The 24057-nt window shown below is 38.6% G+C and overlaps 1 protein-coding gene across 1 annotated transcript in view; it reads right to left on the reverse strand.

The window, feature by feature from the left end:
- Window positions 1-779: 779 nt before the first annotated feature.
- The window catches only part of PCCA (propionyl-CoA carboxylase subunit alpha), an 863696-nt gene continuing 840418 nt past the window's right edge, over window positions 780-24057 (reverse strand). The window contains exons 17-18 of the mRNA XM_053707812.1: window positions 6333-6410; window positions 780-1043 (exon numbers count right to left, since the gene is read on the reverse strand). Coding sequence (XP_053563787.1) covers window positions 975-1043; window positions 6333-6410 — 147 coding nt within the window. The 3' untranslated portion in view covers window positions 780-974. The remainder of the gene's footprint in view (window positions 1044-6332; window positions 6411-24057) is intronic.

The following is a 24057-nucleotide window of genomic DNA, read 5'->3' on the forward strand; positions in this document are numbered from 1 at the left end:
AATGTTACAATAAAATGTAAAGCTTAACTTTTATTACAAATGTTATCAATAATCACTCTTGGCTCGTAGTTTATTTGTCTATGATGGAGTTGGTCTATCCTACATATTGCTGTTTTCCTTTTTATACTGGGTCACAAAGGTTGTAAATAATGTTTATTTTGTAATTAAAGTTAAGGAGTTTGACACTTTTAAAATGTACTTTAAATTATTTTTTTCCTTTCACCATTATATTTCAAACAGTAATATTTAAAATAGTATAACTACATATATAATATTAAACTAAAATGGCGCTGCAGTCATGGAAAATAGATGTGATTGACTAAACGGGCAAAAATCAAGCTAAAACAAATTCATTAATCAGTAATGTTCAGCACTTTTATGGTCTGAGGACAGAAACATTGCTTGTTTTTATTTATGCTGTTTTTGGGGACTAAATAAAGTACTATGTATATATATATATATATATATATATATATATATATATATATATATATATATATATATATATATATATATACACACACATACATACATACTATAAATATATATATTGTGGAGGTGCTGCTGTTTTGTCTGCCAATGCTAAAACAAATGATTAACAACCATTGTACTTTGTAGTCAATAACAGTATAGCAAAACACTGCATGCAAAAACAAAAACCCCTAATGCTTTTGTATCAGACATATGTAAGTGAAGTGGGGTGAATGATATTTAAAAAGAATATCTCATATAATTCATTTCATGACACCTCAAATGGACTTTGAAAAAAATCAACATACTTGTTCTTTAGAAGAGAGTTTAATGTTCAGTTGCTTATTTTGTGAGATATCAATCACATAGCAGCTTGCAATAAATATAATTGTATACAATCACTTTTGTAGGAATGTTATCTAAAAATGTTTTAGGATAGCTCCCTTTAGAATATGAAATCATTTAAAAAAAATGCTGATTGACATAACATTAGTGAATAAAGTTTATTCAAGTTGCACCAGTAGATCACCTTCGCCCACAGTCTCTCCAGCCTTGCAGTGCACAGATTTTACCTAGTAAGAGAAAAAGATAAGTGCTTCATATATCACATTCTAATACAAACAAGCAAAATTACTCTGTGAATCTAATACTTCCATTTAGCTGAGGAAAAACAACCAACGTTATATGCCAGTTCTGCTACATTTGGCTGTGCTATACAAATAAATAATGATAATGATGACACAAATCGCTCTCACCTAGATTACGAGATGCGTTAGAGGCTGTGCGGTGCCAACGAGCAGTTTTCACTCACTGCTCACTTACCTACAGCGCTGGTATTACGAGTTTTCAGAAACCCGTCGTTAAAAGACTAGAAGTGAGCGTTGAGCAAAATTTTGCTCATTACCGCACTCCAATACCAGCGCTGCTTAAGTCAGCTGGTGTAACGTGCTCGTGCATGATTTCCCCATAGGAATCAACGGGGAGAGCCGGCTGAGAAAAAGTCTAACACCTGCAAAAAAAGCAGCGTAAAACTCAGTAACGCAACCCCATTGATTCCTATGGGGAAACACATTTTATGTCTACACCTAACACCCTAACATCCCAGAGTTTAAACACCCCTAATCTTATACTTATTAACCCCTAATCTGCCGCCCCCGACCTCGCCGACACCTGAATTATATTATTAACCCCTAATCTGCCGCTCCGGACACCGCCGCCACCTACATTATATGTATGAGCCCCTAATCTGCTGACCCCAACATTGCCGACACCTACATTATATTTATTACCCCCTAATCTTCCGCCCCCAATGTCGCCTCCACTATAATAAACATATTAACCCCTAAACCGCCGCACTCCCGCCTCGCAAACATTAGTTAAATAGTCTTAACCCCTAATCTGCGGTCCCTAACATCGCCGCCACCTACCTACATTTATTAACCCCTAATCTGCCTTCTCTAACATCACCACCACTATATTAAAGTTATTAACCCCTAAACTTAAGTCTAACCCTAAACCCAACACCCCCTATCTTAAATATAATTTAAATAAATCTAAATAAATATTCCTACCATTAACTAAATTATTCCTATTTAAAACTAAATACTTACCTGTAAAATAAACCCTAAGATAGCTACAATATAACTAATAGTTACATTGTATCTATTTTAGGATTTATTTTTATTTTACAGGCAAGTTTGTATTTATTTTAACTAGGTAGAATAGTTATTAAATAGTTATTAAAACCTAACCCAAGTTACACTAACACCTAACACTACACTATAATTAAATAAATTAACTCAATTAAATACACTTACCTAAATTAAATTAGCTAAAGTACAACCCCCCCACTAAATTACAGAGAATAATAAATAAATTACAGAAATTTAAACTAATTACACCTAATCTAATATCCCTATTTAAATTTAAAAAAAAGGCCCCGCCAAAATAAAAAAAACCCTAGCCTAAACTAAACTACCAATAGCCCTTAAAAGGGCCTGTTGCGGGGCATTGCCCCAAAATAATCAGCTCTTTTACCTGTAAAAAAAAATACAAACAACCCCCAACAGTAAAACCCACCACCCACACAACCAACCCCCCAAATAAAATACTAGCTAAAAAAACCTAAGCTCCCCATTGCCCTGAAAAGAGCATTTGGATGGGCATTGCCCTTAAAAGGGCAGTTAGCTCTTTTGCCGCCCAAACCCTAATCTAAAAAATAAAACCCACCCAATACACCCTTAAAAAACCTAACACTAACCCCCTGAAAATCGACTTACCAGGAGACGTCTTCATCCAAGCCGGCGAAGTGGTCCTCCAGAAGGGCAGAAATCTTCATCCAAGCCGGGCAGAAGTGGTCCTCCAGACGGGCAGAAGTCTTCATCCAGGTGGCATCTTCTATCTTCACCCGGCGCGGAGCGGGTCCATCTTCAAGACATCCGATGCGGAGCATCCTCTTCACCCGACGACTAAAACAGAATGAAGGTAACTTTAAGTGACGTCATCCAAGATGGCGTCCCTTAGATTCTGATTGGCTGATAGAATTCTATCAGCCAATCGGAATTAAGGTAGAAAAAATCCTATTGGCTGATGCAATCAGCCAATAGGATTGAAGTTCAATCCTATTGGCTGATCCAATCAGCCAATAGGATTGAGCTCGCATTCTATTGGCTGTTCCAATCAGCCAATAGGATTGAGCTCGCATTCTATTGGCTGATTGGAACAGCCAATAGAATGCAAGCTCAATCCTATTGGCTGATTGGATCAGCCAATAGGATTGAACTTCAATCCTATTGGCTGATTGCAGGCAATAGGATTTTTTCTACCTTAATTCCGATTGGCTGTTTCTATCAGCCAATCAGAATCTAAGGGACGCCATCTTGGATGACGTCACTTAAAGGTACCTTCATTCTGTTTTAGTCGTCAGATGAAGAGGATGCTCCACGTCGGATGTCTTGAAGATGGACCCGCTCCGCACTGGATGGATGAAGATAGAAGATGCCATCTGGATTAAGACTTCTGCCCGTCTGGAGGACCACTTCTGCACGGCTTGAAGACTTCTGCCCATCTGGAGGACCACCTCGCCCGGCTTGGATGAAGACGTCTCCCGGTAAGTTGATCTTCAGGGGGTGTTAGTTTTTTTTTAAGGGTGTATTGGGTGGGTTTTATTTTTTAGATTAGGGTGTGGGCGGCAAAAGAGCTAACTGCCCTTTTAAGGGCAATGCCCATCCAAATGCCCTTTTCAGGGCAATGGGGAGCTTAGTTTTTTTTAGCTAGTATTTTATTTGGGGGTTGGTTGTGTGGGTGGTGGGTTTTACTGTTGGGGGGGGGTTCTTGTATTTTTTTTATAGGTAAAAGAGCTGCTTACTTTGGGGCAATGCCCCGCAAAAGGCCCTTTTAAGGGCTATTGATAGTTTAGTTTAGGCTAGGGTTTTTTTTTATTTTGGGGGGGGGGGGCTTATTTTTATTTTAATAGGGCTATTAGATTAGGTGTAATTAGTTTAAATTTCTGTAATTTGTTTATTATTATCTGTAATTTAGTGGTGGGGGGTTTGTACTTTAGATAATTTAATTTAGGTAATTGTATTTAATTTAGTTAATTTATTTAATTATAGTGTAGTGTTAGGTGTTAGTGTAATTTAGGTTAGGTTTTATTTTAGCTAGGTAGTTATTAAATAGTTAATAACTATTTAATAACTATTCTACCTAGTTAAAATAAATACAAACTTGCCTGTAAAATAAAAATAAATCCTAAGCTAGCTACAATGTAACTATTAGTTATAGTGTAGCTATCTTAGGGTTTATTTTACAGGTAAGTATTTAGTTTTAAATAGCAATAATTTAGTTAATGATAGGAATATTTATTTAGATTTATTTAAATTATATTTAAGTTAGGGGGTGTTAGGTTTAGGGTTAGACTTAGGTTTAGGGGTTAATAACTTTAATATAGTGGCGGCGGCAGATTAGGGGTTAATAAATGTAGGTAGGTGGCGGCGATGTTAGGGACGACAGATTAGGGGTTAATACTATTTAACTAATGTTTGCTAGTGGTTTAGGGGTTAATGTTTATTATAGTGGCGGCGACGTTGGGGGCGGCAGATTAGGGGTTAATAAGTGTAGGTAGGTGGCAGCGACATTGGGGGAGGCAGATTAGGGGTTAATAAATATAATGTAGGTGTCGGCGATGTTGGGGGCAGCAGATTAGGGGTTCATACATATAATGTAGGTGGAGGCGGTGTCCGGAGTGGCAGATTAGGGGTTAAAATTATTATTATAGTCTTTGCAATGTGGGAGGGCCTCGGTTTAGGGGTTAATAGGTAGTTTATGGGTGTTAGTGTACTTTTTAGCACTTTAGTTATGAGTTTTATGCTACGGCGTTGTACCATAAAACTCTTAACTATTGACTTTTTAAATGCGTTCGGACTCTTGACGGGGTAGGGTGTACCGCTTACTTTTTGGCCTCCCAGGACAGACTCGTAATATCAGCACTATGGAAGTCCCATAGAAAAAAGACTTTATGAAGTTTACGTAAGTTGTTTTGCGGTAAGGCTAAAGAAGTGTCCGGTGACCCTAAACCTTCAAGACTCGTAATAGCAGCGGGCGTAAAAAAGCAGCGTTAGGACCTTTAACACTGCTTTTTTACCATAACGCACAACTCGTAATCTAGCCGACTGTGTTAAATTAGGATTATAATCTAATAATATCTGACAACATTCATGAGCAACTGTGATAATCTGTCATTTATTATTCTAGATCATAGGGTCTTGTTACAGTAAGGGGGACCAGTTTTTGTCATTTTAATTGTTTTTAAATAAAATTTTATCAAGTTTAAAATTAGGTTTTAAAGATGGTCCAAAATTGCAAAACAGAACACAATTTCCAAACCTTATTCTCATTGTACAGAATGTTCTCTTTCCTGCATTTCTATAACTGTAAGATTGTGGTTTCAAACAAAGACTGAATAGCAAATACTTCACTTCCAATCTTGATGGTACAATTACCATGAGAAACCCTGTTCCTAAAGATGAGAATACTGCACTTTACAATTCCAACAATGTGAGTATGAAATAAAAACATAAATAAATAAAAAAGATAATAAGAGTGTAATTGCTAAACGCTATTTCTGGATGTTGCAGTTCCCTGAAGATCTCATTAGCTGTACAAAATATCATGTACCTGTCGATTAAATACATATGTAAATGACTGTCTTGCCCACTACTGAGGGACTATACAAAAGTGCTGAATATAGTTTTAATGAATCTAGACCATATATTGACATATGCATGTGAAATGGCATCTGTGACCAATTGAGTATACTGCACATGCCTAGGATAATCATTGCAAATTGTCTTATATTGCACTCAGACATGTTGAAAAGACCATTTTTGCACTTTACGAACACCATTTGTGTGTCGAATTATAAATGTCCATTTTGTTGCCAAAATAAAGTGCAAAACCTGTGGTTGGGGGAACTGTGATCGCCATTGCTGCTGCATGGATGTTGTATAGGTGATTTTCCCGCTATCTGCTCAGATCTAATCTGAACTTCTCCCAATATGGAAATGTTATCATTGCTTGGATTGTGACCACTAAGAACTTACCGGGAGCTCAAAAACTACTGATAAACGTGAACAGGAAAGATTGGAATTGCTCCCAAAGTTTCAAATCTAGTTGTGGCTTCTGAGTGAACAATACTTTAAAATGACTGTTAAGTTTTTTCTAGTTGACATTATATTGAAGCTTCAGTGTGAGTTGACATCCCAGCTTGCTTTGCTGTGCTGGAAATGGTGTATCTCTTAAAAACATTTTACCAGCATCTAGACGCTGAACCTTTAGAAGGAAAGTGTGACACCTTGTAGTACCTTTGCCGTTTTAGCTGCTGTCATGCTGTTCTGCATCTTCATTGCTTCAATTACGCAGATCTCCTGTCCCTCGGATACCTAATACAAAATAGCAGCTGTTTAGGTTGTTGGTTTTAAAACGTCTTTTCTTATTTTGTAAAAAGAACGAAGAATGCAGATCTAGTTAAAACATAATAAAAATGCAGACGCAAGAGAAACCACTGACATTAAAGGGACAGTTTACCCTAAAATATTTTTTTTTATTTTTTCCCTATGATCCATTTTACCTGCTGAAGTGTATTAGATTGTGCACCTTTCTATGAGCATTTCAAATAGCTGATTGTATCTCTACCAATAAGTTTCAATACTTAAATATAGGCTATAAAAAAATGTGTAAATGTAGGCTGCAGAAGAAATTACACTCCCAGTAGGATGTAGGATAGATAAGCAATAAAATGGTAGGTTCTAATTGTTATATTAACAGAAATACAATAAGGAAGCATTGAGGAGGTCCGATTTCCCTCCCTGCAAATTAAATCCATTATGATGGGTTGTGATGTCAAAGAAAAATTAAACCTTAAGAAGGCAGTCTCATATATTTTATACTTTGCAACTTTTACAGTATAATGTCCCTTTAAAGGGATATGAAACCCAACATTTTCTTCCATGATTCAGATAGAGCATGCAATTTTATCTAACTTTCTAATTTACTTCTTTTATCATTTTTTTCCATTATTTTGGTATCTTTTGTTGAAAAGTAGCGATGTATGCTTAAAGTGATAGTCTAGTCAAAAACAGAATTTATGTTTACCTGATAAATTACTTTCTCCAACGGTGTGTCCGGTCCACGGCGTCATCCTTACTTGTGGGATATTCTCCTCCCCAACAGGAAATGGCAAAGAGCCCAGCAAAGCTGGTCACATGATCCCTCCTAGGCTCCGCCTTCCCCAGTCATTCGACCGACGTAAAGGAGGAATATTTGTATAGGAGAAATCATATGATACCGTGGTGACTGTAGTTAAAGAAAATAAATTATCAGACCTGATTAAAAAACCAGGGCGGGCCGTGGACCGGACACACCGTTGGAGAAAGTAATTTATCAGGTAAACATAAATTCTGTTTTCTCCAACATAGGTGTGTCCGGTCCACGGCATCATCCTTACTTGTGGGAACCAATACCAAAGTTTTAGGACACGGATGAAGGGAGGGAGCAAATCAGGTCACCTAGATGGAAGGCACCACGGCTTGCAAAACCTTTCTCCCAAAAATAGCCTCAGAAGAAGCAAAAGTATCAAATTTGTAAAATTTAGTAAAAGTGTGCAGTGAAGACCAAGTCGCTGCCTTACATATCTGGTCAACAGAAGCCTCGTTCTTGAAGGCCCATGTGGAAGCCACAGCCCTAGTAGAATGAGCTGTGATTCTTTCAGGAGGCTGCCGTCCGGCAGTCTCGTAAGCCAATCTGATGATGCTTTTAATCCAAAAAGAGAGAGAGGTAGAAGTTGCTTTTTGACCTCTCCTTTTACCAGAATAAACAACAAACAAAGAAGATGTTTGTCTAAAATCCTTTGTAGCATCTAAATAGAATTTTAGAGCACGAACTACATCCAAATTGTGCAACAAACGTTCCTTCTTTGAAACTGGATTCGGACACAAAGAAGGCACGACTATCTCCTGGTTAATGTTTTTGTTAGAAACAACTTTCGGAAGAAAACCAGGTTTAGTACGTAAAACCACCTTATCTGCATGGAACACCAGATAAGGAGGAGAACACTGCAGAGCAGATAATTCTGAAACTCTTCTAGCAGAAGAAATTGCAACCAAAAACAAAACTTTCCAAGATAATAACTTAATATCAACGGAATGTAAGGGTTCAAACGGAACCCCCTGAAGAACTGAAAGAACTAAATTGAGACTCCAAGGAGGAGTCAAATGTTTGTAAACAGGCTTGATTCTAACCAGAGCCTGAACAAAGGCTTGAACATCTGGCACAGCTGCCAGCTTTTTGTGAAGTAACACAGACAAGGCAGAAATCTGTCCCTTCAAAGAACTTGCAGATAATCCTTTCTCCAAACCTTCTTGAAGAAAGGATAGAATCTTAGGAATTTTTACCTTGTCCCAAGGGAATCCTTTAGATTCACACCAACAGATATATTTTTTCCATATTTTGTGGTAGATTTTTCTAGTTACAGGCTTTCTGGCCTGAACAAGAGTATCAATGACAGAATCTGAGAACCCTCGCTTTGATAAGATCAAGCGTTCAATCTCCAAGCAGTCAGTTGGAGTGAGACCAGATTCGGATGTTCGAACGGACCTTGAACAAGAAGGTCTCGTCTCAAAGGTAGCTTCCATGGTGGAGCCGATGACATATTCACCAGGTCTGCATACCAAGTCCTGCGTGGCCACGCAGGAGCTATCAAGATCACCGATGCCCTCTCCTGATTGATCCTGGCTACCAGCCTGGGGATGAGAGGAAACGGCGGGAATACATAAGCTAGTTTGAAGGTCCAAGGTGCTACTAGTGCATCTACTAGAGTCGCCTTGGGATCCCTGGATCTGGACCCGTAGCAAGGAACCTTGAAGTTCTGACGAGAGGCCATCAGATCCATGTCTGGAATGCCCCACAATTGAGTAATTTGGGCAAAGATTTCCGGATGGAGTTCCCACTCCCCCGGATGAAATGTCTGACGACTCAGAAAATCCGCTTCCCAATTTTCCACTCCTGGGATGTGGATTGCAGACAAGTGGCAGGAGTGAGTCTCCGCCCATTGAATGATTTTGGTCACTTCTTCCATCGCCAGGGAACTCCTTGTTCCCCCCTGATGGTTGATGTACGCAACAGTCGTCATGTTGTCTGATTGAAACCGTATGAACTTGGCCTTTGCTAGCTGAGGCCAAGCCTTGAGAGCATTGAATATCGCTCTCAGTTCCAGAATATTTATCGGGAGAAGAGATTCTTCCCGAGACCAAAGACCCTGAGCTTTCAGGGGTCCCCAGACCGCACCCCAGCCCACCAGACTGGCGTCGGTCGTGACAATGACCCACTCCGGTCTGCGGAAGCTCATCCCCTGTGACAGGTTGTCCAGGGACAGCCACCAATGGAGTCAATCTCTGGTCCTCTGATCTACTTGTATCGTCGGAGACAAGTCTGTATAGTCCCCATTCCACTGACTGAGCATGCACAGTTGTAATGGTCTTAGATGAATTCGCGCAAAAGGAACTATGTCCATTGCCGCTACCATCAAACCTATTACTTCCATGCACTGCGCTATGGAAGGAAGAGGAACAGAATGAAGTATTTGACAAGAGTTTAGAAGTTTTGATTTTCTGGCCTCTGTCAGAAAAATCCTCATTTCCAAGGAGTCTATTATTGTTCCCAAGAAGGGAACCCTTGTTGACGGAGATAGCGAACTTTTTTCTACGTTCACTTTCCACCCGTGAGATCTGAGAAAGGCCAGGACAATGTCCGTGTGAGCCTTTGCTTGTGGAAGGGACGACGCTTGAATCAGAATGTCGTCCAAGTAAGGTACTACTGCAATGCCCCTTGGTCTTAGCACCGCTAGAAGGGACCCTAGTACCTTTGTGAAAATTCTTGGAGCAGTGGCTAATCCGAACGGAAGTGCCACAAACTGGTAATGCTTGTCCAGGAATGCGAACCTTAGGAACCGATGATGTTCCTTGTGGATAGGAATATGTAGATACGCATCCTTTAAATCCACCGTGGCCATGAATTGACCTTCCTGGATGGAAGGAAGAATTGTTCGAATGGTTTCCATTTTGAACGATGGAACCTTGAGAAACTTGTTTAGGATCTTGAGATCTAAGATTGGTCTGAATGTTCCCTCTTTTTTGGGAACTACGAACAGATTGGAGTAGAACCCCATCCCTTGTTCTCCTAATGGAACAGGATGAATCACTCCCATTTTTAACAGGTCTTCTACACAATGTAAGAATGCCTGTTTTTTTATGAGGTCTGAAGACAATTGAGACCTGTGGAACCTCCCCCTTGGGGGAAGCCCCTTGAATTCCAGAAGATAACCTTGGGAGACTATTTCTAGTGCCCAAGGATCCAGAACATCTCTTGCCCAAGCCTGAGCGAAGAGAGAGAGTCTGCCCCCCACCAGATCCGGTCCCGGATCGGGGGCCAACATCTCATGCTGTCTTGGTAGCAGTGGCAGGTTTCTTGGCCTGCTTTCCTTTGTTCCAGCCTTGCATTGGCCTCCAGGCTGGCTTGGCTTGAGAAGTATTACCCTCTTGCTTAGAGGACGTAGCACTTGGGGCTGGTCCGTTTCTGCGAAAGGGACGAAAATTAGGTTTATTTTTGGCTTTGAAAGACCTATCCTGAGGAAGGGCGTGGCCCTTGCCCCCAGTGATATCAGAGATAATCTCTTTCAAGTCAGGGCCAAACAGCGTTTTCCCCTTGAAAGGAATGTTAAGCAATTTGTTCTTGGAAGACGCATCCGCTGACCAAGATTTTAGCCAAAGCGCTCTGCGCGCCACAATAGCAAAACCAGAATTTTTCGCCGCTAACCTAGCCAATTGCAAAGTGGCGTCTAGGGTGAAAGAATTAGCCAATTTGAGAGCATGAATTCTGTCCATAATCTCCTCATAAGAAGAAGAATTATTATTGAGCGCCTTTTCTAGTTCATCGAACCAGAAACACGCTGCTGTAGTGACAGGAACAATGCATGAAATTGGTTGTAGAAGGTAACCTTGCTGAACAAACATCTTTTTAAGCAAACCCTCTAATTTTTTATCCATAGGATCTTTGAAAGCACAACTATCTTCTATGGGTATAGTGGTGTGTTTGTTTAGAGTAGAAACCGCCCCCTCGACCTTGGGGACTGTCTGCCATAAGTCCTTTCTGGGGTCGACCATAGGAAACAATTTCTTAAATATGGGGGGAGGGACGAAAGGTATACCGGGCCTTTCCCATTCTTTATTTACAATGTCCGCCACCCGCTTGGGTATAGGAAAAGCTTCGGGGGGCCCCGGGACCTCTAGGAACTTGTCCATTTTACATAATTTCTCTGGAATGACCAAATTCTCACAATCATCCAGAGTAGATAACACCTCCTTAAGCAGAGCGCGGAGATGTTCCAATTTAAATTTAAATGTAATCACATCCGGTTCAGCTTGTTGAGAAATTTTCCCTGAATCTGAAATGTCTCCCTCAGACAAAACCTCCCTGGCCCCCTCAGACTGGTGTAGGGGCACTTCAGAACCAATATCATCAGCGTCCTCATGCTCTTCAGTATTTTCTAAAACAGAGCAGTCGCGCTTTCGCTGATAAGTGGGCATTTTGGCTAAAATGTTTTTGATAGAATTATCCATTACAGCCGTTAATTGTTGCATAGTAAGGAGTATTGGCGCACTAGATGTACTAGGGGCCTCCTGTGTGGGCAAGACTGGTGTAGACGAAGGAGGGGATGATGCAGTACCATGCTTACTCCCCTCACTTGAGGAATCATCTTGGGCATCATTTTCTCTAAATTTTGTGTCACATAAATCACATCTATTTAAATGAGATGGAACCTTGGCTTCCCCACATACAGAACACAGTCTATCTGGTAGTTCAGACATGTTAAACAGGCATAAACTTGATAACAAAGTACAAAAAACGTTTTAAAATAAAACCGTTACTGTCACTTTAAATTTTAAACTGAACACACTTTATTACTGCATATGTGAAAAAGTATGAAGGAATTGTTCAAAATTCACCAAAATTTCACCACAGTGTCTTAAAGCCTTAAAAGTATTGCACACCAAATTTGGAAGCTTTAACCCTTAAAATAACGGAACCGGAGCCGTTTTTATATTTAACCCCTTTACAGTCCCTGGTATCTGCTTTGCTGAGACCCAACCAAGCCCAAAGGGGAATACGATACCAAATGACGCCTTCAGAAAGTCTTTTCTATGTATCAGAGCTCCTCACACATGCATCTGCATGTCATGCTTCCCAAAAACAAGTGCGCAATAGAGGCGCGAAAATGAGACTCTGCCTATGATTAGGGAAAGCCCCTAGAGAATAAGGTGTCCAATACAGTGCCTGCCGGTTATTTTACATAGTTCCCAAGATTAAAATAATTCCTCAAGGCTATGGGGTATAAAATATGCTTATATATAAATCGTTTTAGCCCAGAAAATGTCTACAGTTTTAAAAGCCCTTGTGAAGCCCTTTTTTCTCTTCATGTAATAAAAATGGCTTACCGGATCCCATAGGGAAAATGACAGCTTCCAGCATTACATCGTCTTGTTAGAAATGTGTCATACCTCAAGCAGCAAAAGTCTGCTCCCTGTTTCCCCCAACTGAAGTTAATTCCTCTCAACAGTCCTGTGTGGAAACAGCCATCGATTTTAGTAACGGTTGCTAAAATCATTTTCCTCTTACAAACAGAATTCTTCATCTCTTTTCTGTTTCAGAGTAAATAGTACATACCAGCACTATTTTAAAATAACAAACTCTTGATTGAATAATAAAAACTACAGTTAAACACTAAAAAACTCTAAGCCATCTCCGTGGAGATGTTGCCTGTACAACGGCAAAGAGAATGACTGGGGAAGGCGGAGCCTAGGAGGGATCATGTGACCAGCTTTGCTGGGCTCTTTGCCATTTCCTGTTGGGGAGGAGAATATCCCACAAGTAAGGATGACGCCGTGGACCGGACACACCTATGTTGGAGAAATTAAGCTTTTATGATTTAAAGCATGCAATTTTAAACAACTTTATAATTAACTTCTATTATCAATATGTATTCGTTCTTTTGGTATCTTTATTTGAAAAAGCAAGAATATAAGCTTAGGAGCCGGATCATTTTTAGTTCAGCATCTGTGTAGCGCTTGCTAATTGGTCTCTAAATGTAGCCACCAATCAGCAAGCATTACCCAGGTGCTAATCCAAAAATGGGCTGGCTCCTAAGCTTACATTCTTGCTTTTTCAAATAAAGATACCAAGAGAACAAAAAAAAAGATAATAGGAGTAAATTAGAAAGTTGCTTTAAATTGCATGCTCTATCTGAATCATGAATGTTTCATTTTTACTAGACTATCCCTTTAAGAGCCTGTCTATTTATGGAGCACTATATAGCAGCATTTTTGCAAGAATGTTATCCACTTGCAAGAGCACTAGATGGCAGCATTATTTCCTATAATGTAGTGTTCCAGATGTCTACCTAGGTATCTCTTCAACACAGAATAGCATGGGAACGAAGCAAATTTGATAATAAAGTAAATTGTAAACTTTTTAAAAATGTTATTTTCTGAATAACAAGAGACGTGTTTTGGGTTTCATATCTCTTTAACTAAGCTGTTATGAGATCAAGTAGCTTCATTTCTTCCTTTACTAAATTCACTACTAAAACCACTGATCAGTAATAATTAATAGTACTATGTTGGCTATTGTACTGCAAATAAGCCCACATGAACGTTTTTAGCTTCTTACCCTTCACTACCCGGACTTTCAGAGAAAAACTGCCCAAAATACTGGAGAATTTGTAACATTTTTGCAATCACTCCATTTAAACAGAAATAAAGCCTTGTTTTTTTTTTTATTCACCTGTCAAAAAACTATATATATATTTTTTTAGTAGACAACTCAAGGTATTGATCTAGGCCCATTTTTTGTATATTCCATGCCACCTTTCAACCACCAAATGTGATCAAATAAAAAAATAGTTCACTTTTTCACAAACTTTGGGTTTCTCACTGAAATTATTTACATACTGCTTGCGCAATCCTGACACAAATGATTGTAAAAGCTTCTCTGGGATCCCATTTGTGTAGAAATAGCAGACATATTTGGGGTTGCCATTGCTTTTTGGCAATTCGGAGGCCGCTAATTGCAGCTGCGCAACACACTTCTATTATTCCCGGCAGCGAAGGGGTTAATAAGGTATATTGTAATGTTAATTTTAGCTTTAGTGTAGAGATTACCCTCCCACCTCACACTTCCCACCCCCTGATCCCTCCGAAACATCTCTCTTCCCTCCTCACCCCCACTGGTCACCACCATCTTAGGTACTGGCAGACAGTCTGCCAGTATGAAGATTTAAAGCATTTTGTTTATAAAAATGTTTTTATTTGCTGCAGTGTGAGATTGCTCCTTGCCTTGCAACATTCCTGATCCTTCCAAAACAGCTCTCTATTATCTGCCATCTAAGGTACTGGCAGCTGTCTGCCAGTACCTATAAATCCCTTTTTATACAATTTTTAAAAATATTTTATTTTTAGTATTCTTTTATTTTCTGTAGTGTAGTGGTTCCCCCACCACCCACAATCCTCAGTTAGGGATCCCCTGCCCGCCTTTTTCTGTAGTGTAGCAGCCCCATCCCCCCTGTCCCTTTATTTTTATTTTCTGTAGCACAGGGCCCTCCCACTCCCTCTCCCCTCCGCTGCTGGGCCGCCCACCCGCCTCCCGGATTTCCACACCTCCCACCGGCACCAGCAGATAATCGTTAAACACAGTGACATGGAACAGGAGCACCGATCCCACTCCAGTTCCATATGCGGGCCAAGACTGCTGGAGCTTCCTGAAGCTCAGATGTATATAAATACGTCATGCGGTATGATAGCCAAAGTACTGCATGTCGTATATATACGTCTACTTGGGAGAAGTTGTAAAAGAGACATGAAACCCATTTTTTTTCTTGATTCAGATAGAGCATGCCATTTTAAACAACTTTCCAATGTACTTCTATTATTTAATTTGCTTTGATCTTTTGGTATCCTTTGTAAAATGCATACCTAGGTAGACTTGGCAGCAGCAATAAACTGCTGGGAGCTAGCTGCTAATTGGTGACAGCACATATATGCCAATTGTTATTGGCTCACCAGACTAGCTTCCAGTAGTGCATTTTGTCAAGCATGCATTGTTTGTAGAAAAATCCGTGGATCTACCTGCTAATGGGTTTATCCAGCAGATGCAGTTCTGGACTTCTCCATAACAGTCCTTAACAACTCTTAATATGCTGACCTTAGAGAGCACTGAACTTCACTGATATAGAAATATACCGCAGAAGAATATAAATATTGTACACATGCGATATCTTCTCTTAAGAGAAAAGCACATATAATAGTATTAAAGTGTATGCGATATCCTGTAAATCTCATCACAAGCAAGGATATATAACTATACAACTGTTTAACAGTAGTACACAATATGGAATATACTGTAGTAACCCCACACAGGTAAAGTATACTATCACACAGCAACAGTTGCTGTAGTATCCTCACCAATGAAAGAAATATCATTGTACAGCACTAAAGAACAGTGGTACGAGATATGGAATGTATTGTAGTATCCTCTCACAATGAAAGTGAATATTACACCGCAATATATAACAGTAGTACCTGATACGGAAACAAACTGTAGTATCCTAATACAAAAATTAACCCATTGTACAGCAATATATACAGTAGTATTGGATAAGGAATATAATAGAATATCTTCACACAATGAAAGTCAAAGGGACATGAAACACAACATTTTTATTTTATGATTCAGATAGAGAATACAATTTTAAACAACTTTCCAATTTACTTCTATTATTTAAGTTTCTTCCTTCTCTTGTTATCCTTTGCTGAAAGGTTTATCTAGGAAAGCTCAGGAGCAGCAAAGAACCTAGGTTCTAGCTGCTGATTGATGGCTGCATATATATACCGATTGTCATTGGCTCACCCATGTGTTCAGTCAGCAATCAGTAGAAAGTTGCTTAAAATTGCATGCTCTATCTAACTCATGATAGAAATAATGTGGGTTTCCTATCCCTTTAAAGCCATTTACAGCAATATACAGCAGTAGTATTAGAGATGGAGCATACTGTAGAATCTTCTCGCAATGAAAAGTACAGCCTGGCACAGCAGTATATCATAGCAGTACAAGATATGGAATATACTGTATCTTCACACAATGAGATAAAACATTGCACAGCAATATATAATAGTAGTACTAGAAAGGAAATATATAGTAGTAACCGCATGCACTGACAAGTAAATCATTGCAAAGTAATATATAACAGGAGTACTAGATATGGAAGATAATGTAGTATCCTCCCACAAAGAAAAGTAAAAACATTCCCCAGTAATATATAACAGTAGTACTAGGAATGGATATCTTGTAGTATCCTCCACACTGAAAAATTCTAGGAATTCTAAAAGAATGCCAAGAGAATTTATGAGAAGAGCACCATGAAATGCAAGTCTTCCAAACTCGATAATAGATCTTAATAGAAACAGATTTACGAGCCGGCAACATAGTATTAATCACAGAGTCAGAGAAACCTCTATGACACAGCACTAAGCATTCAATTTCCATACCTTGAGATAAAAGGTCTGGCCTTAATGGAAGTGGCCAAGGTTGGCAACTGGACATCTGAACAAGATCCACATACCAAAACCTGTGCGGCCATGCTGGAGCCACCAGCAGCACAAACGATTGCTCCATGATGATTTTGAAAATCACTCTTGGAAGAAGAACTAGAGGCGAAAAAAATATAGGCAGGTTAAAAACTCCAAGGAAGTGTCAATGTATCCACTGTTTCCGCCTGAGGATCCCTGGACCTAGATAGGTACCTGGGAAGTTCCTTGTTTACATGAGTTGCCATCAGATCTATTTCTGGAAGCCCCTACATCTGAACAATTTGAAAAAACACATCTGGGTGAAGAGACCCCTCTCCTGGATGTAAAGTCTGACGAATGAGATAATCAATTTCCCAATTGTCTATACCTGAGATATGGACAGCAGAAATTAGACAGGAGCTGGATTCCGCCCAAGCAAGTATCCAAGATACTTCTTTCATAGCCTGAGGACTGTGAGTCCCACCTTGATGATTGACATACGCCACAGTTATGACATTGTCTGTCTGAAAACCAATAAATGTCTCTCTCTTCAATAGAAGCCGAAACTGAAAAGCTCTGAGAATCGCACGGAGTTAAAAAATATTGATTGGTAATCTCGCCTCTTGAGATTTCCAAACCCCTTATGCTGTCAGAGATCCCCAGACAGCTTCCCAACCTAAAAGACTCACATCTGTTGTGAACACGTTCCAGGTTGGATGAACCAAAGAGACCCGTAGAACTATACGATGGTGATCTAACCACCAAGTCAGAGATAGTTGAATATTTACATTCAAAGATATTAAATGTGATATCCTAGAATAATCCCTGTACCATAAATTCAGCATAAAAAACTGGAGAGGTCTCATATGAAAACGAGCAAAGGGAAACGAGTCCAATGCTGCAGTCATGAGACCTAAAACTTCCATGCAAATAGCTACTGAAGGAAATAATAGAGACTGAAGGTTCCAACAAGCTGAACCCAAGAAAAATTGTCACTTGTCTGTTAGAGACAAAGACATTGAAACAATCTATCTGGAAACCTAAAAAAGGTGACCCTTGTCTGAGGAATCAAGGAACTTTCTTGATAAAATGAACCTCCAACAGTGTCTTTGAAGGAACAACAGAAGTTGAATCATGAGATTCTGCAGAACGAAAAGACTGAGCAAGTACCAAGATATCGTCCAAAAAAGGAAACAACAAGAACCTTTGAAAAGATTCCTAGAGCTGGAGCTAGGCCAGCAACAAAATGGTAATGCTTGTCTAAAAAAGAGAATCTCAGAAAATGAAAATAATCTGAATGAAACAGAATATGAAGATATGCATCCTGTAAGTCTATTGTAGGCAAATAATGTCCTTGCTGAACAAAGGCAGAATAGACCTTAAAATAACCATTCTGAAAGATGGTACTTCAAAGAAAGAAAATCTTTTGTAATAGTTCGGAATAAAACCCCAGACCCCGTTCCTGAAATGGAACTGGTATGAATACCCCAGATAACTCCAAGTCTAAAACATACTTCAGAAAGCCTGAGCCTTTACTGGGATTGCTGGAATATGTGAGAGAGTAAGAGACTTCTCACAGGCGGACTTACTCCGCATCCTATTCAGTACCCCTGAGAAACAATAGTCTTAAACTAAGGAGTTTGGACCGAATTGAACCAAACAACTTTAGAAAAAACAACTAAGTCTAGAGGAGAAGTGTGAGCAGAGCTACTAAACCAAACTCATAGGGCCCTAATAGATCCTCTAACAATTAGGTAAAGGGAATATAATCAAAGAAAAATGCTTAGGAGCGCTAAAAAGCTAAAGGTTCTAAGGAACAAGGAAAGAGGAAAAAATCATATATAAAACACAGGCTAGTAAAATCAATGTTTATATATAGATAGGCTTGATTCAAAACATATAAGCAGGTGTAATAAATGTTACAAATCTAAAGTTGTATAATTGTTACTAAATATATGCAACAATGTGTTAAAAAAACGGATGTCTCTGATTAAATGCAAAAATGTAATAATATAATATGGGATTGCCACCACTAAAGAAATAAAAATAAGATAGGAACTGGTAGAAAAAAGTAAATTTTTTGCTTACCTGATAAATTAATTTCTTCTATGGTACGACGGGTCCACGGATTCATCATTTACTTGTGGGATATTATCCTCCTTCTAACAGGAAGTGGCAAAGAGCACCACAGCAAAGCTGTCTATATAGCTCCTCCCTTAGCTCCACCCCCCAGTCATTTGACCAAAGGTACAGGAAGAAAAAGGAGAAACTACAAGGTGCAGAGGTGACTATATTTTTTTTATTTTAAACTTCAATCTGTCTTAAAATGACAGGGCAGGCCGTGGACTCGTCGTACCATAGAAGAAATTAATTTATCAGGTAAGCATAAATTTACTTTTCTTCTATAAGGTATGACGAGTCCACGGAGTCATCCTTTACTTGTGGGATACAATACCAAAGCTACAGGACATGGATGAACGGGAGGGACAAGACAGATGGTTAAACAGAAGGCACCACTGCTTGAAGAAAAATAGCCTCTAAAAATAGCCTCCAAAGAAGCAAAAGTATCAAATTTGGAAAATTTGGAAAAGGTATGATGCGAAGACCAAGTCGCAGCCTTACAAATCTGTTCAACAGAAGCATCATTTTTAAAAGCCCATGTGGAAGCCACCGCTCTAGTAGAGTGAGCTGTAATCCTTTCAGGAGGCTGCTGTCCAGCAGTCTCATATGCCAAACAGATGATGCATTTCAGCCAAAAAGAAAGAGAGGTAGCCGTAGCTTTTTGACCTCTACGTTTTCCAGAATAGACAACAAACAAAGAAGATGTTTGATGGAAATCTTTGGTTGAGGGCAAGTAAAACTTCAAAGCACGAACCACGTCCAAGTTGTGCAACAGACACTCCTTCTTAGAGGAAGGATTAGGACACAAAGAAGGAACAACAATTTCCTGATTGATATTCCTATTAGTAACAACCTTAGGAAGGAATCCAGTTTTGGTATGCAAAACCACCTTATCAGCATGGAAAACAAGATAAGGCGAGTCGCATTGCAATGCAGATAATTCAGAACTTTCCAAGATAGAAGCTTAATATCTATGGAATGCATAGGTTCAAACGGAACCCCTTGAAGAACTTTAAGAACTAAATTCAAACTCCATTGCGGAGCAACAGGTTTAAACACAGGCTTGATTCTAACTAAAGCCTGACAGAACGACTGAACGTCTGGAACATCTGCCAGACGCTTGTGCAGTAGAATTGATAAGGCAGATATCTGTCCCTTTAAGGAACTAGTAGATAGCCCCTTCTCCAATCCTTCTTGGAGAAAGGACAAAATCCTAGGAATCCTGATCTTACTCCATGAGTAGCCTTTGGATTCGCACCAATAAAGATATTTACGCCATATCTTATGATAAATTTTCCTAGTGACAGGGTTTCGAGCCTGAATCAAGGTATCTATGACCGACTCAGAGAAACACCGCTTGGATAAAAGCAAGCGTTCAATCTCCAAGCAGTCAGCCGCAGAGAAAATTCAAAACTCAGTGTCAACCATTTTTGTAATTAGCCCCTTATGCAAGCTTAGTAATGCCTTTCTATAGCTCTTAGGATTACTGCTTACCCTTACCCTCATGGGGATACTGTCAGCCTTTCTGAAATACACAGTCTCTCCAGAAAAAATGACTGAACATACCTCACTGCTATATAGCATGAAAACGTTCCTCACACTGAAGTTTCTTGTACCCCTCAGCCTCTGTGGGAACAGCACTGGATCTTAGTTACAAATGCTAAGATCATCATCCTCCAGGCAGAAGTCTTCATCCATCTGCTGCCTGAGAGTAAATAGTACACACCGGTACCATTTAAAACAAAAAACTCTTGCATAAAGAAATTAAAAACTAATATTTTATCACCTCTTTCACTTTACCCTTCCTAGTACTTAGAGTAGGCAAAGAGAATCACTGGGGGGTGGAGCTAAGGGAGGAGCTATATAGACAGCTTTGCTGTGGTGCTCTTTGCCACTTACTGTTAGCAGGAGTATAATATCCCACAAGTAAAGGATGAATCCGTGGACTCGTCGTACCTTATAGAAGTAAAGAGTTTTGCAAAACGTATTAGCACCTTAAAAATACAGTCAGTTCAAATCCAAATAATCGTGACTTGTAAGTCTGTGTATCCAAATCACAGTGATGTAGACAATGAAAGTCCTTACGTGTAAGTTATAACCAAATACCTGACTTGAGGACGCTATAGTTCATCGATGATTTGATGATATTTCTTTTATGCAGTCAATAATATTTACAATTGTGCTTATCAATCTGTGGACAACGGAGTTCACATTAGGCTTTTAGGCATTAATATTGCCTATTTATTCACAGTTTAATATACTGAAAATCTGCTTGATCTATATCCGCGCACTGGTGAGTGCCAGAAGAAACATCTGAATTTATATTCAAGTTTACAAAAGAATATATGCTGTGAGTATCCAGCGTGCCGTTGCACTAAGAGCAGGATACTAGTTCCAATACCTGACAGAAAAAAAACAACAACCCTGGAGTGTTTGAAAATTGAGACTGTCCAATAGGACCGGAGCAGCTGAGAGACCAGTGACGTGTGGTATAACGGCTGAAAAGGTACACACGGATGCCAAACAGAATACACACATAGCTGCGGTTCCTGAACTATAACGTCCTTAAGTCAGGTATTTGGTTATAACTTACACGTAAGAACTTTCATTGTCTACATCACTGTGATTTGGATACACAGACTTACAAGTCACGATTATTTGGATTTGAACTGACTGTATTTTAAGGTGCTAATACGTTTTGCAAAACACTTTTTTCTACCAGTTCCTATATTATTTTTATTTTTTTAGTGGTAGCAATGCCATATTATATTATTAAATTTTTGCATTTAATCGGAGACGTCCGGTTTTTTAACACATTGTTGCATATATTTAGTAACAATTATACAACTTTAGATTTGTAACATTTATTACACCTGCTTATATGTTTTGAATCAAGCGTATCTATATATAAACATCGATTTTACTAGCCTGTGTTTTATATATGATTTTTCCTCTTTCCTTGTTCCTTAGAACCTTTAGCTTTTTAGCGCTCCTAAGCATTTTTCTTTGAACTTTAGAAAAAATCTTAACCTGCCCCCTACCAGCTAAGCTGAAATAAGGGCCGCTTCTTCATGCGAATTTGGGGGCTGGCTTTTATCTCTTAAATGAATTAATTCATTCCATTTGAAGAAAGTTTCCAATTATAAACATATTACTTGGGGAAGAATTAGGTTTCTGTTCCTTATTAAGAACCAAAATGGTTATAAGCTTAAGATTTACCCTTAGAACTTAATCTTGAAGCAAAAAAAACTCCCTTCCCCACAGTAACAGTTGAATACAACTGAACCAAATCATTTATTACCTTGGAAGGAAAGAAAATAGAAATCTGGATTTAGAAATCAAATCAGCATTCCAAAATTTAAGTCACAAAGTTCTTCTAGCTAAAATAGCTAAAGACATAGATTTAACCTCAATTTTGATAATATAAAAAAAAAATGGCATCACAAATGAAATTATTAGCATGTTGAATCAAGTTAACAATGCTAAACAAATCATAATCCGATACTTGTTGCGCTAAAGTTTCCTATAAAAAAAAAGAGGAAACATCTGCAACATAAGCCAAAGAAATTGCAGGCCTAAGAAAAGGACCTGAAAATAAATAAATTTTCCTTAGATAAGATACAAGTTTCCCATCTAAAGGATCTTTAAAATAAATACTATTTTCCATAGGAATAGTAGTATGTTAGCAAGAGTAGAGATAACCCCATTAACTTGGAGATCTTTCCCAAAACTCCAAACTAACTGGAGGATACAATTTTTAAAACCTTAAAGAAGGAATAAAATAAGTACCAGGCCTATTCCATTCCCTAGTATTAGGAACTGGAAAAAAACCTCTGAAGCAACCACAGGAGGTTAATAAACAGAATCTAAATGTTAACTAGCCATAAAATCAAAAAGGACTAGTCTCCTCAATATCCAATATAATCAACACTTTTTCAACAAGAACGAATGTACTCCATTAAAATAAAAAAAGTAGATTTGTTAGTGTCAATATCTGAGGAAGGATTTTCTGAATCAGATAAATCCTCATCAGAGAAGAATAATACAGTATGTTGTAGGTCATTTGAAAATTTATCAACTAAATGAAAAGTTTAAAAATTCCCAGGTATATCTTGTACATTTAGATGTTAAAAGAATAGCAATAGACAATGAATTAATACTGATGAACATTTTCTCTGCGTGTAAAAGTTTATCATGATAACTTATTACAAACCACAGCTAAAGATAAAATTCATAATATTAAAATGAACTTAGCTTTGGTAGGACTGATATCAGTCAGCAGGAATCCAACAGTGTTTTCTGATACAGGAACAGTTTTGAGAAATCTTGCAAATGTAATAGAATAAACAACATATAAAGCAAAATATCAATTTCCTTATATGGCAGTTTCAGGAATGGGAAAGAAATGCAAACAAAATAGACCTCTGGAAACCAGAAGCAAAAAGAAATGAAGTCTTAAATAATGTCAAAAAGTTTGGCGCCAAGTATGACGCCCACAACTGACAAAATATTTTTTGGCCCCAAAAACGTCAACAAACACGAGCATCATAGATGACGCAACCTCGTGAAAAAAACTTGGCGCCAACTAAAACGCTGGAAATGACGATTTTACGTCAACAAACTTAATTCTCGCGCCAAAAGTCTTTCGCCAAGAATGACGCAATAAATTATAGCATTTTGCGCTTTCACAAGCCTAATACAGCCCGCAATTTTAGAAAAAAAGAGTCAATTTTGAAAAACTTCAGGTAAGAATTTTTTTTTTTTTTAAAAATGCATTTCCCAAATATGAAACTGACAGTCTGCAAAAAGGAAATATACTGATAAACCTGAATCATGGCAAATATAAGTAAAAACATATATTTAGAACTTTAAACATAAAGTGCCAAACCATAGCTTAAGAGTGTCTTAAATAAAAGAAACATACTTACCAAAAGACACCCATCCACATATAGCAGATAGCCAAACCAGTACTGAAACGAGAATCAGTAGAGGTAATGGTATATAAGAGTATATCGTCGATCTGAAAAGGGAGGTAGGAGATGAATCTCTACTACCGATAACAGAGAACCTATGAAATAGATCCCCGTTTGGATGACCATTGTATTTAATAGGTAATACTCCCTTCACATCCCTCTGACATTCACTGTACTCTGAGAGGAATCGGGCTTCAAAATGCTGAGAAGCGCATATCAACGTAGATATCTAGCACAAACTTACTTCACCACCTCCATAGGAGGCAAAGTTTGTAAAACTGAATTGTGGGTGGGGTGTATTTATAGGCATTTTGAGGTAT

The sequence above is a fragment of the Bombina bombina genome, chromosome 3, assembly GCF_027579735.1.
Source record: "Bombina bombina isolate aBomBom1 chromosome 3, aBomBom1.pri, whole genome shotgun sequence".
NCBI classification, from domain to species: Eukaryota; Metazoa; Chordata; class Amphibia; order Anura; family Bombinatoridae; genus Bombina; species Bombina bombina.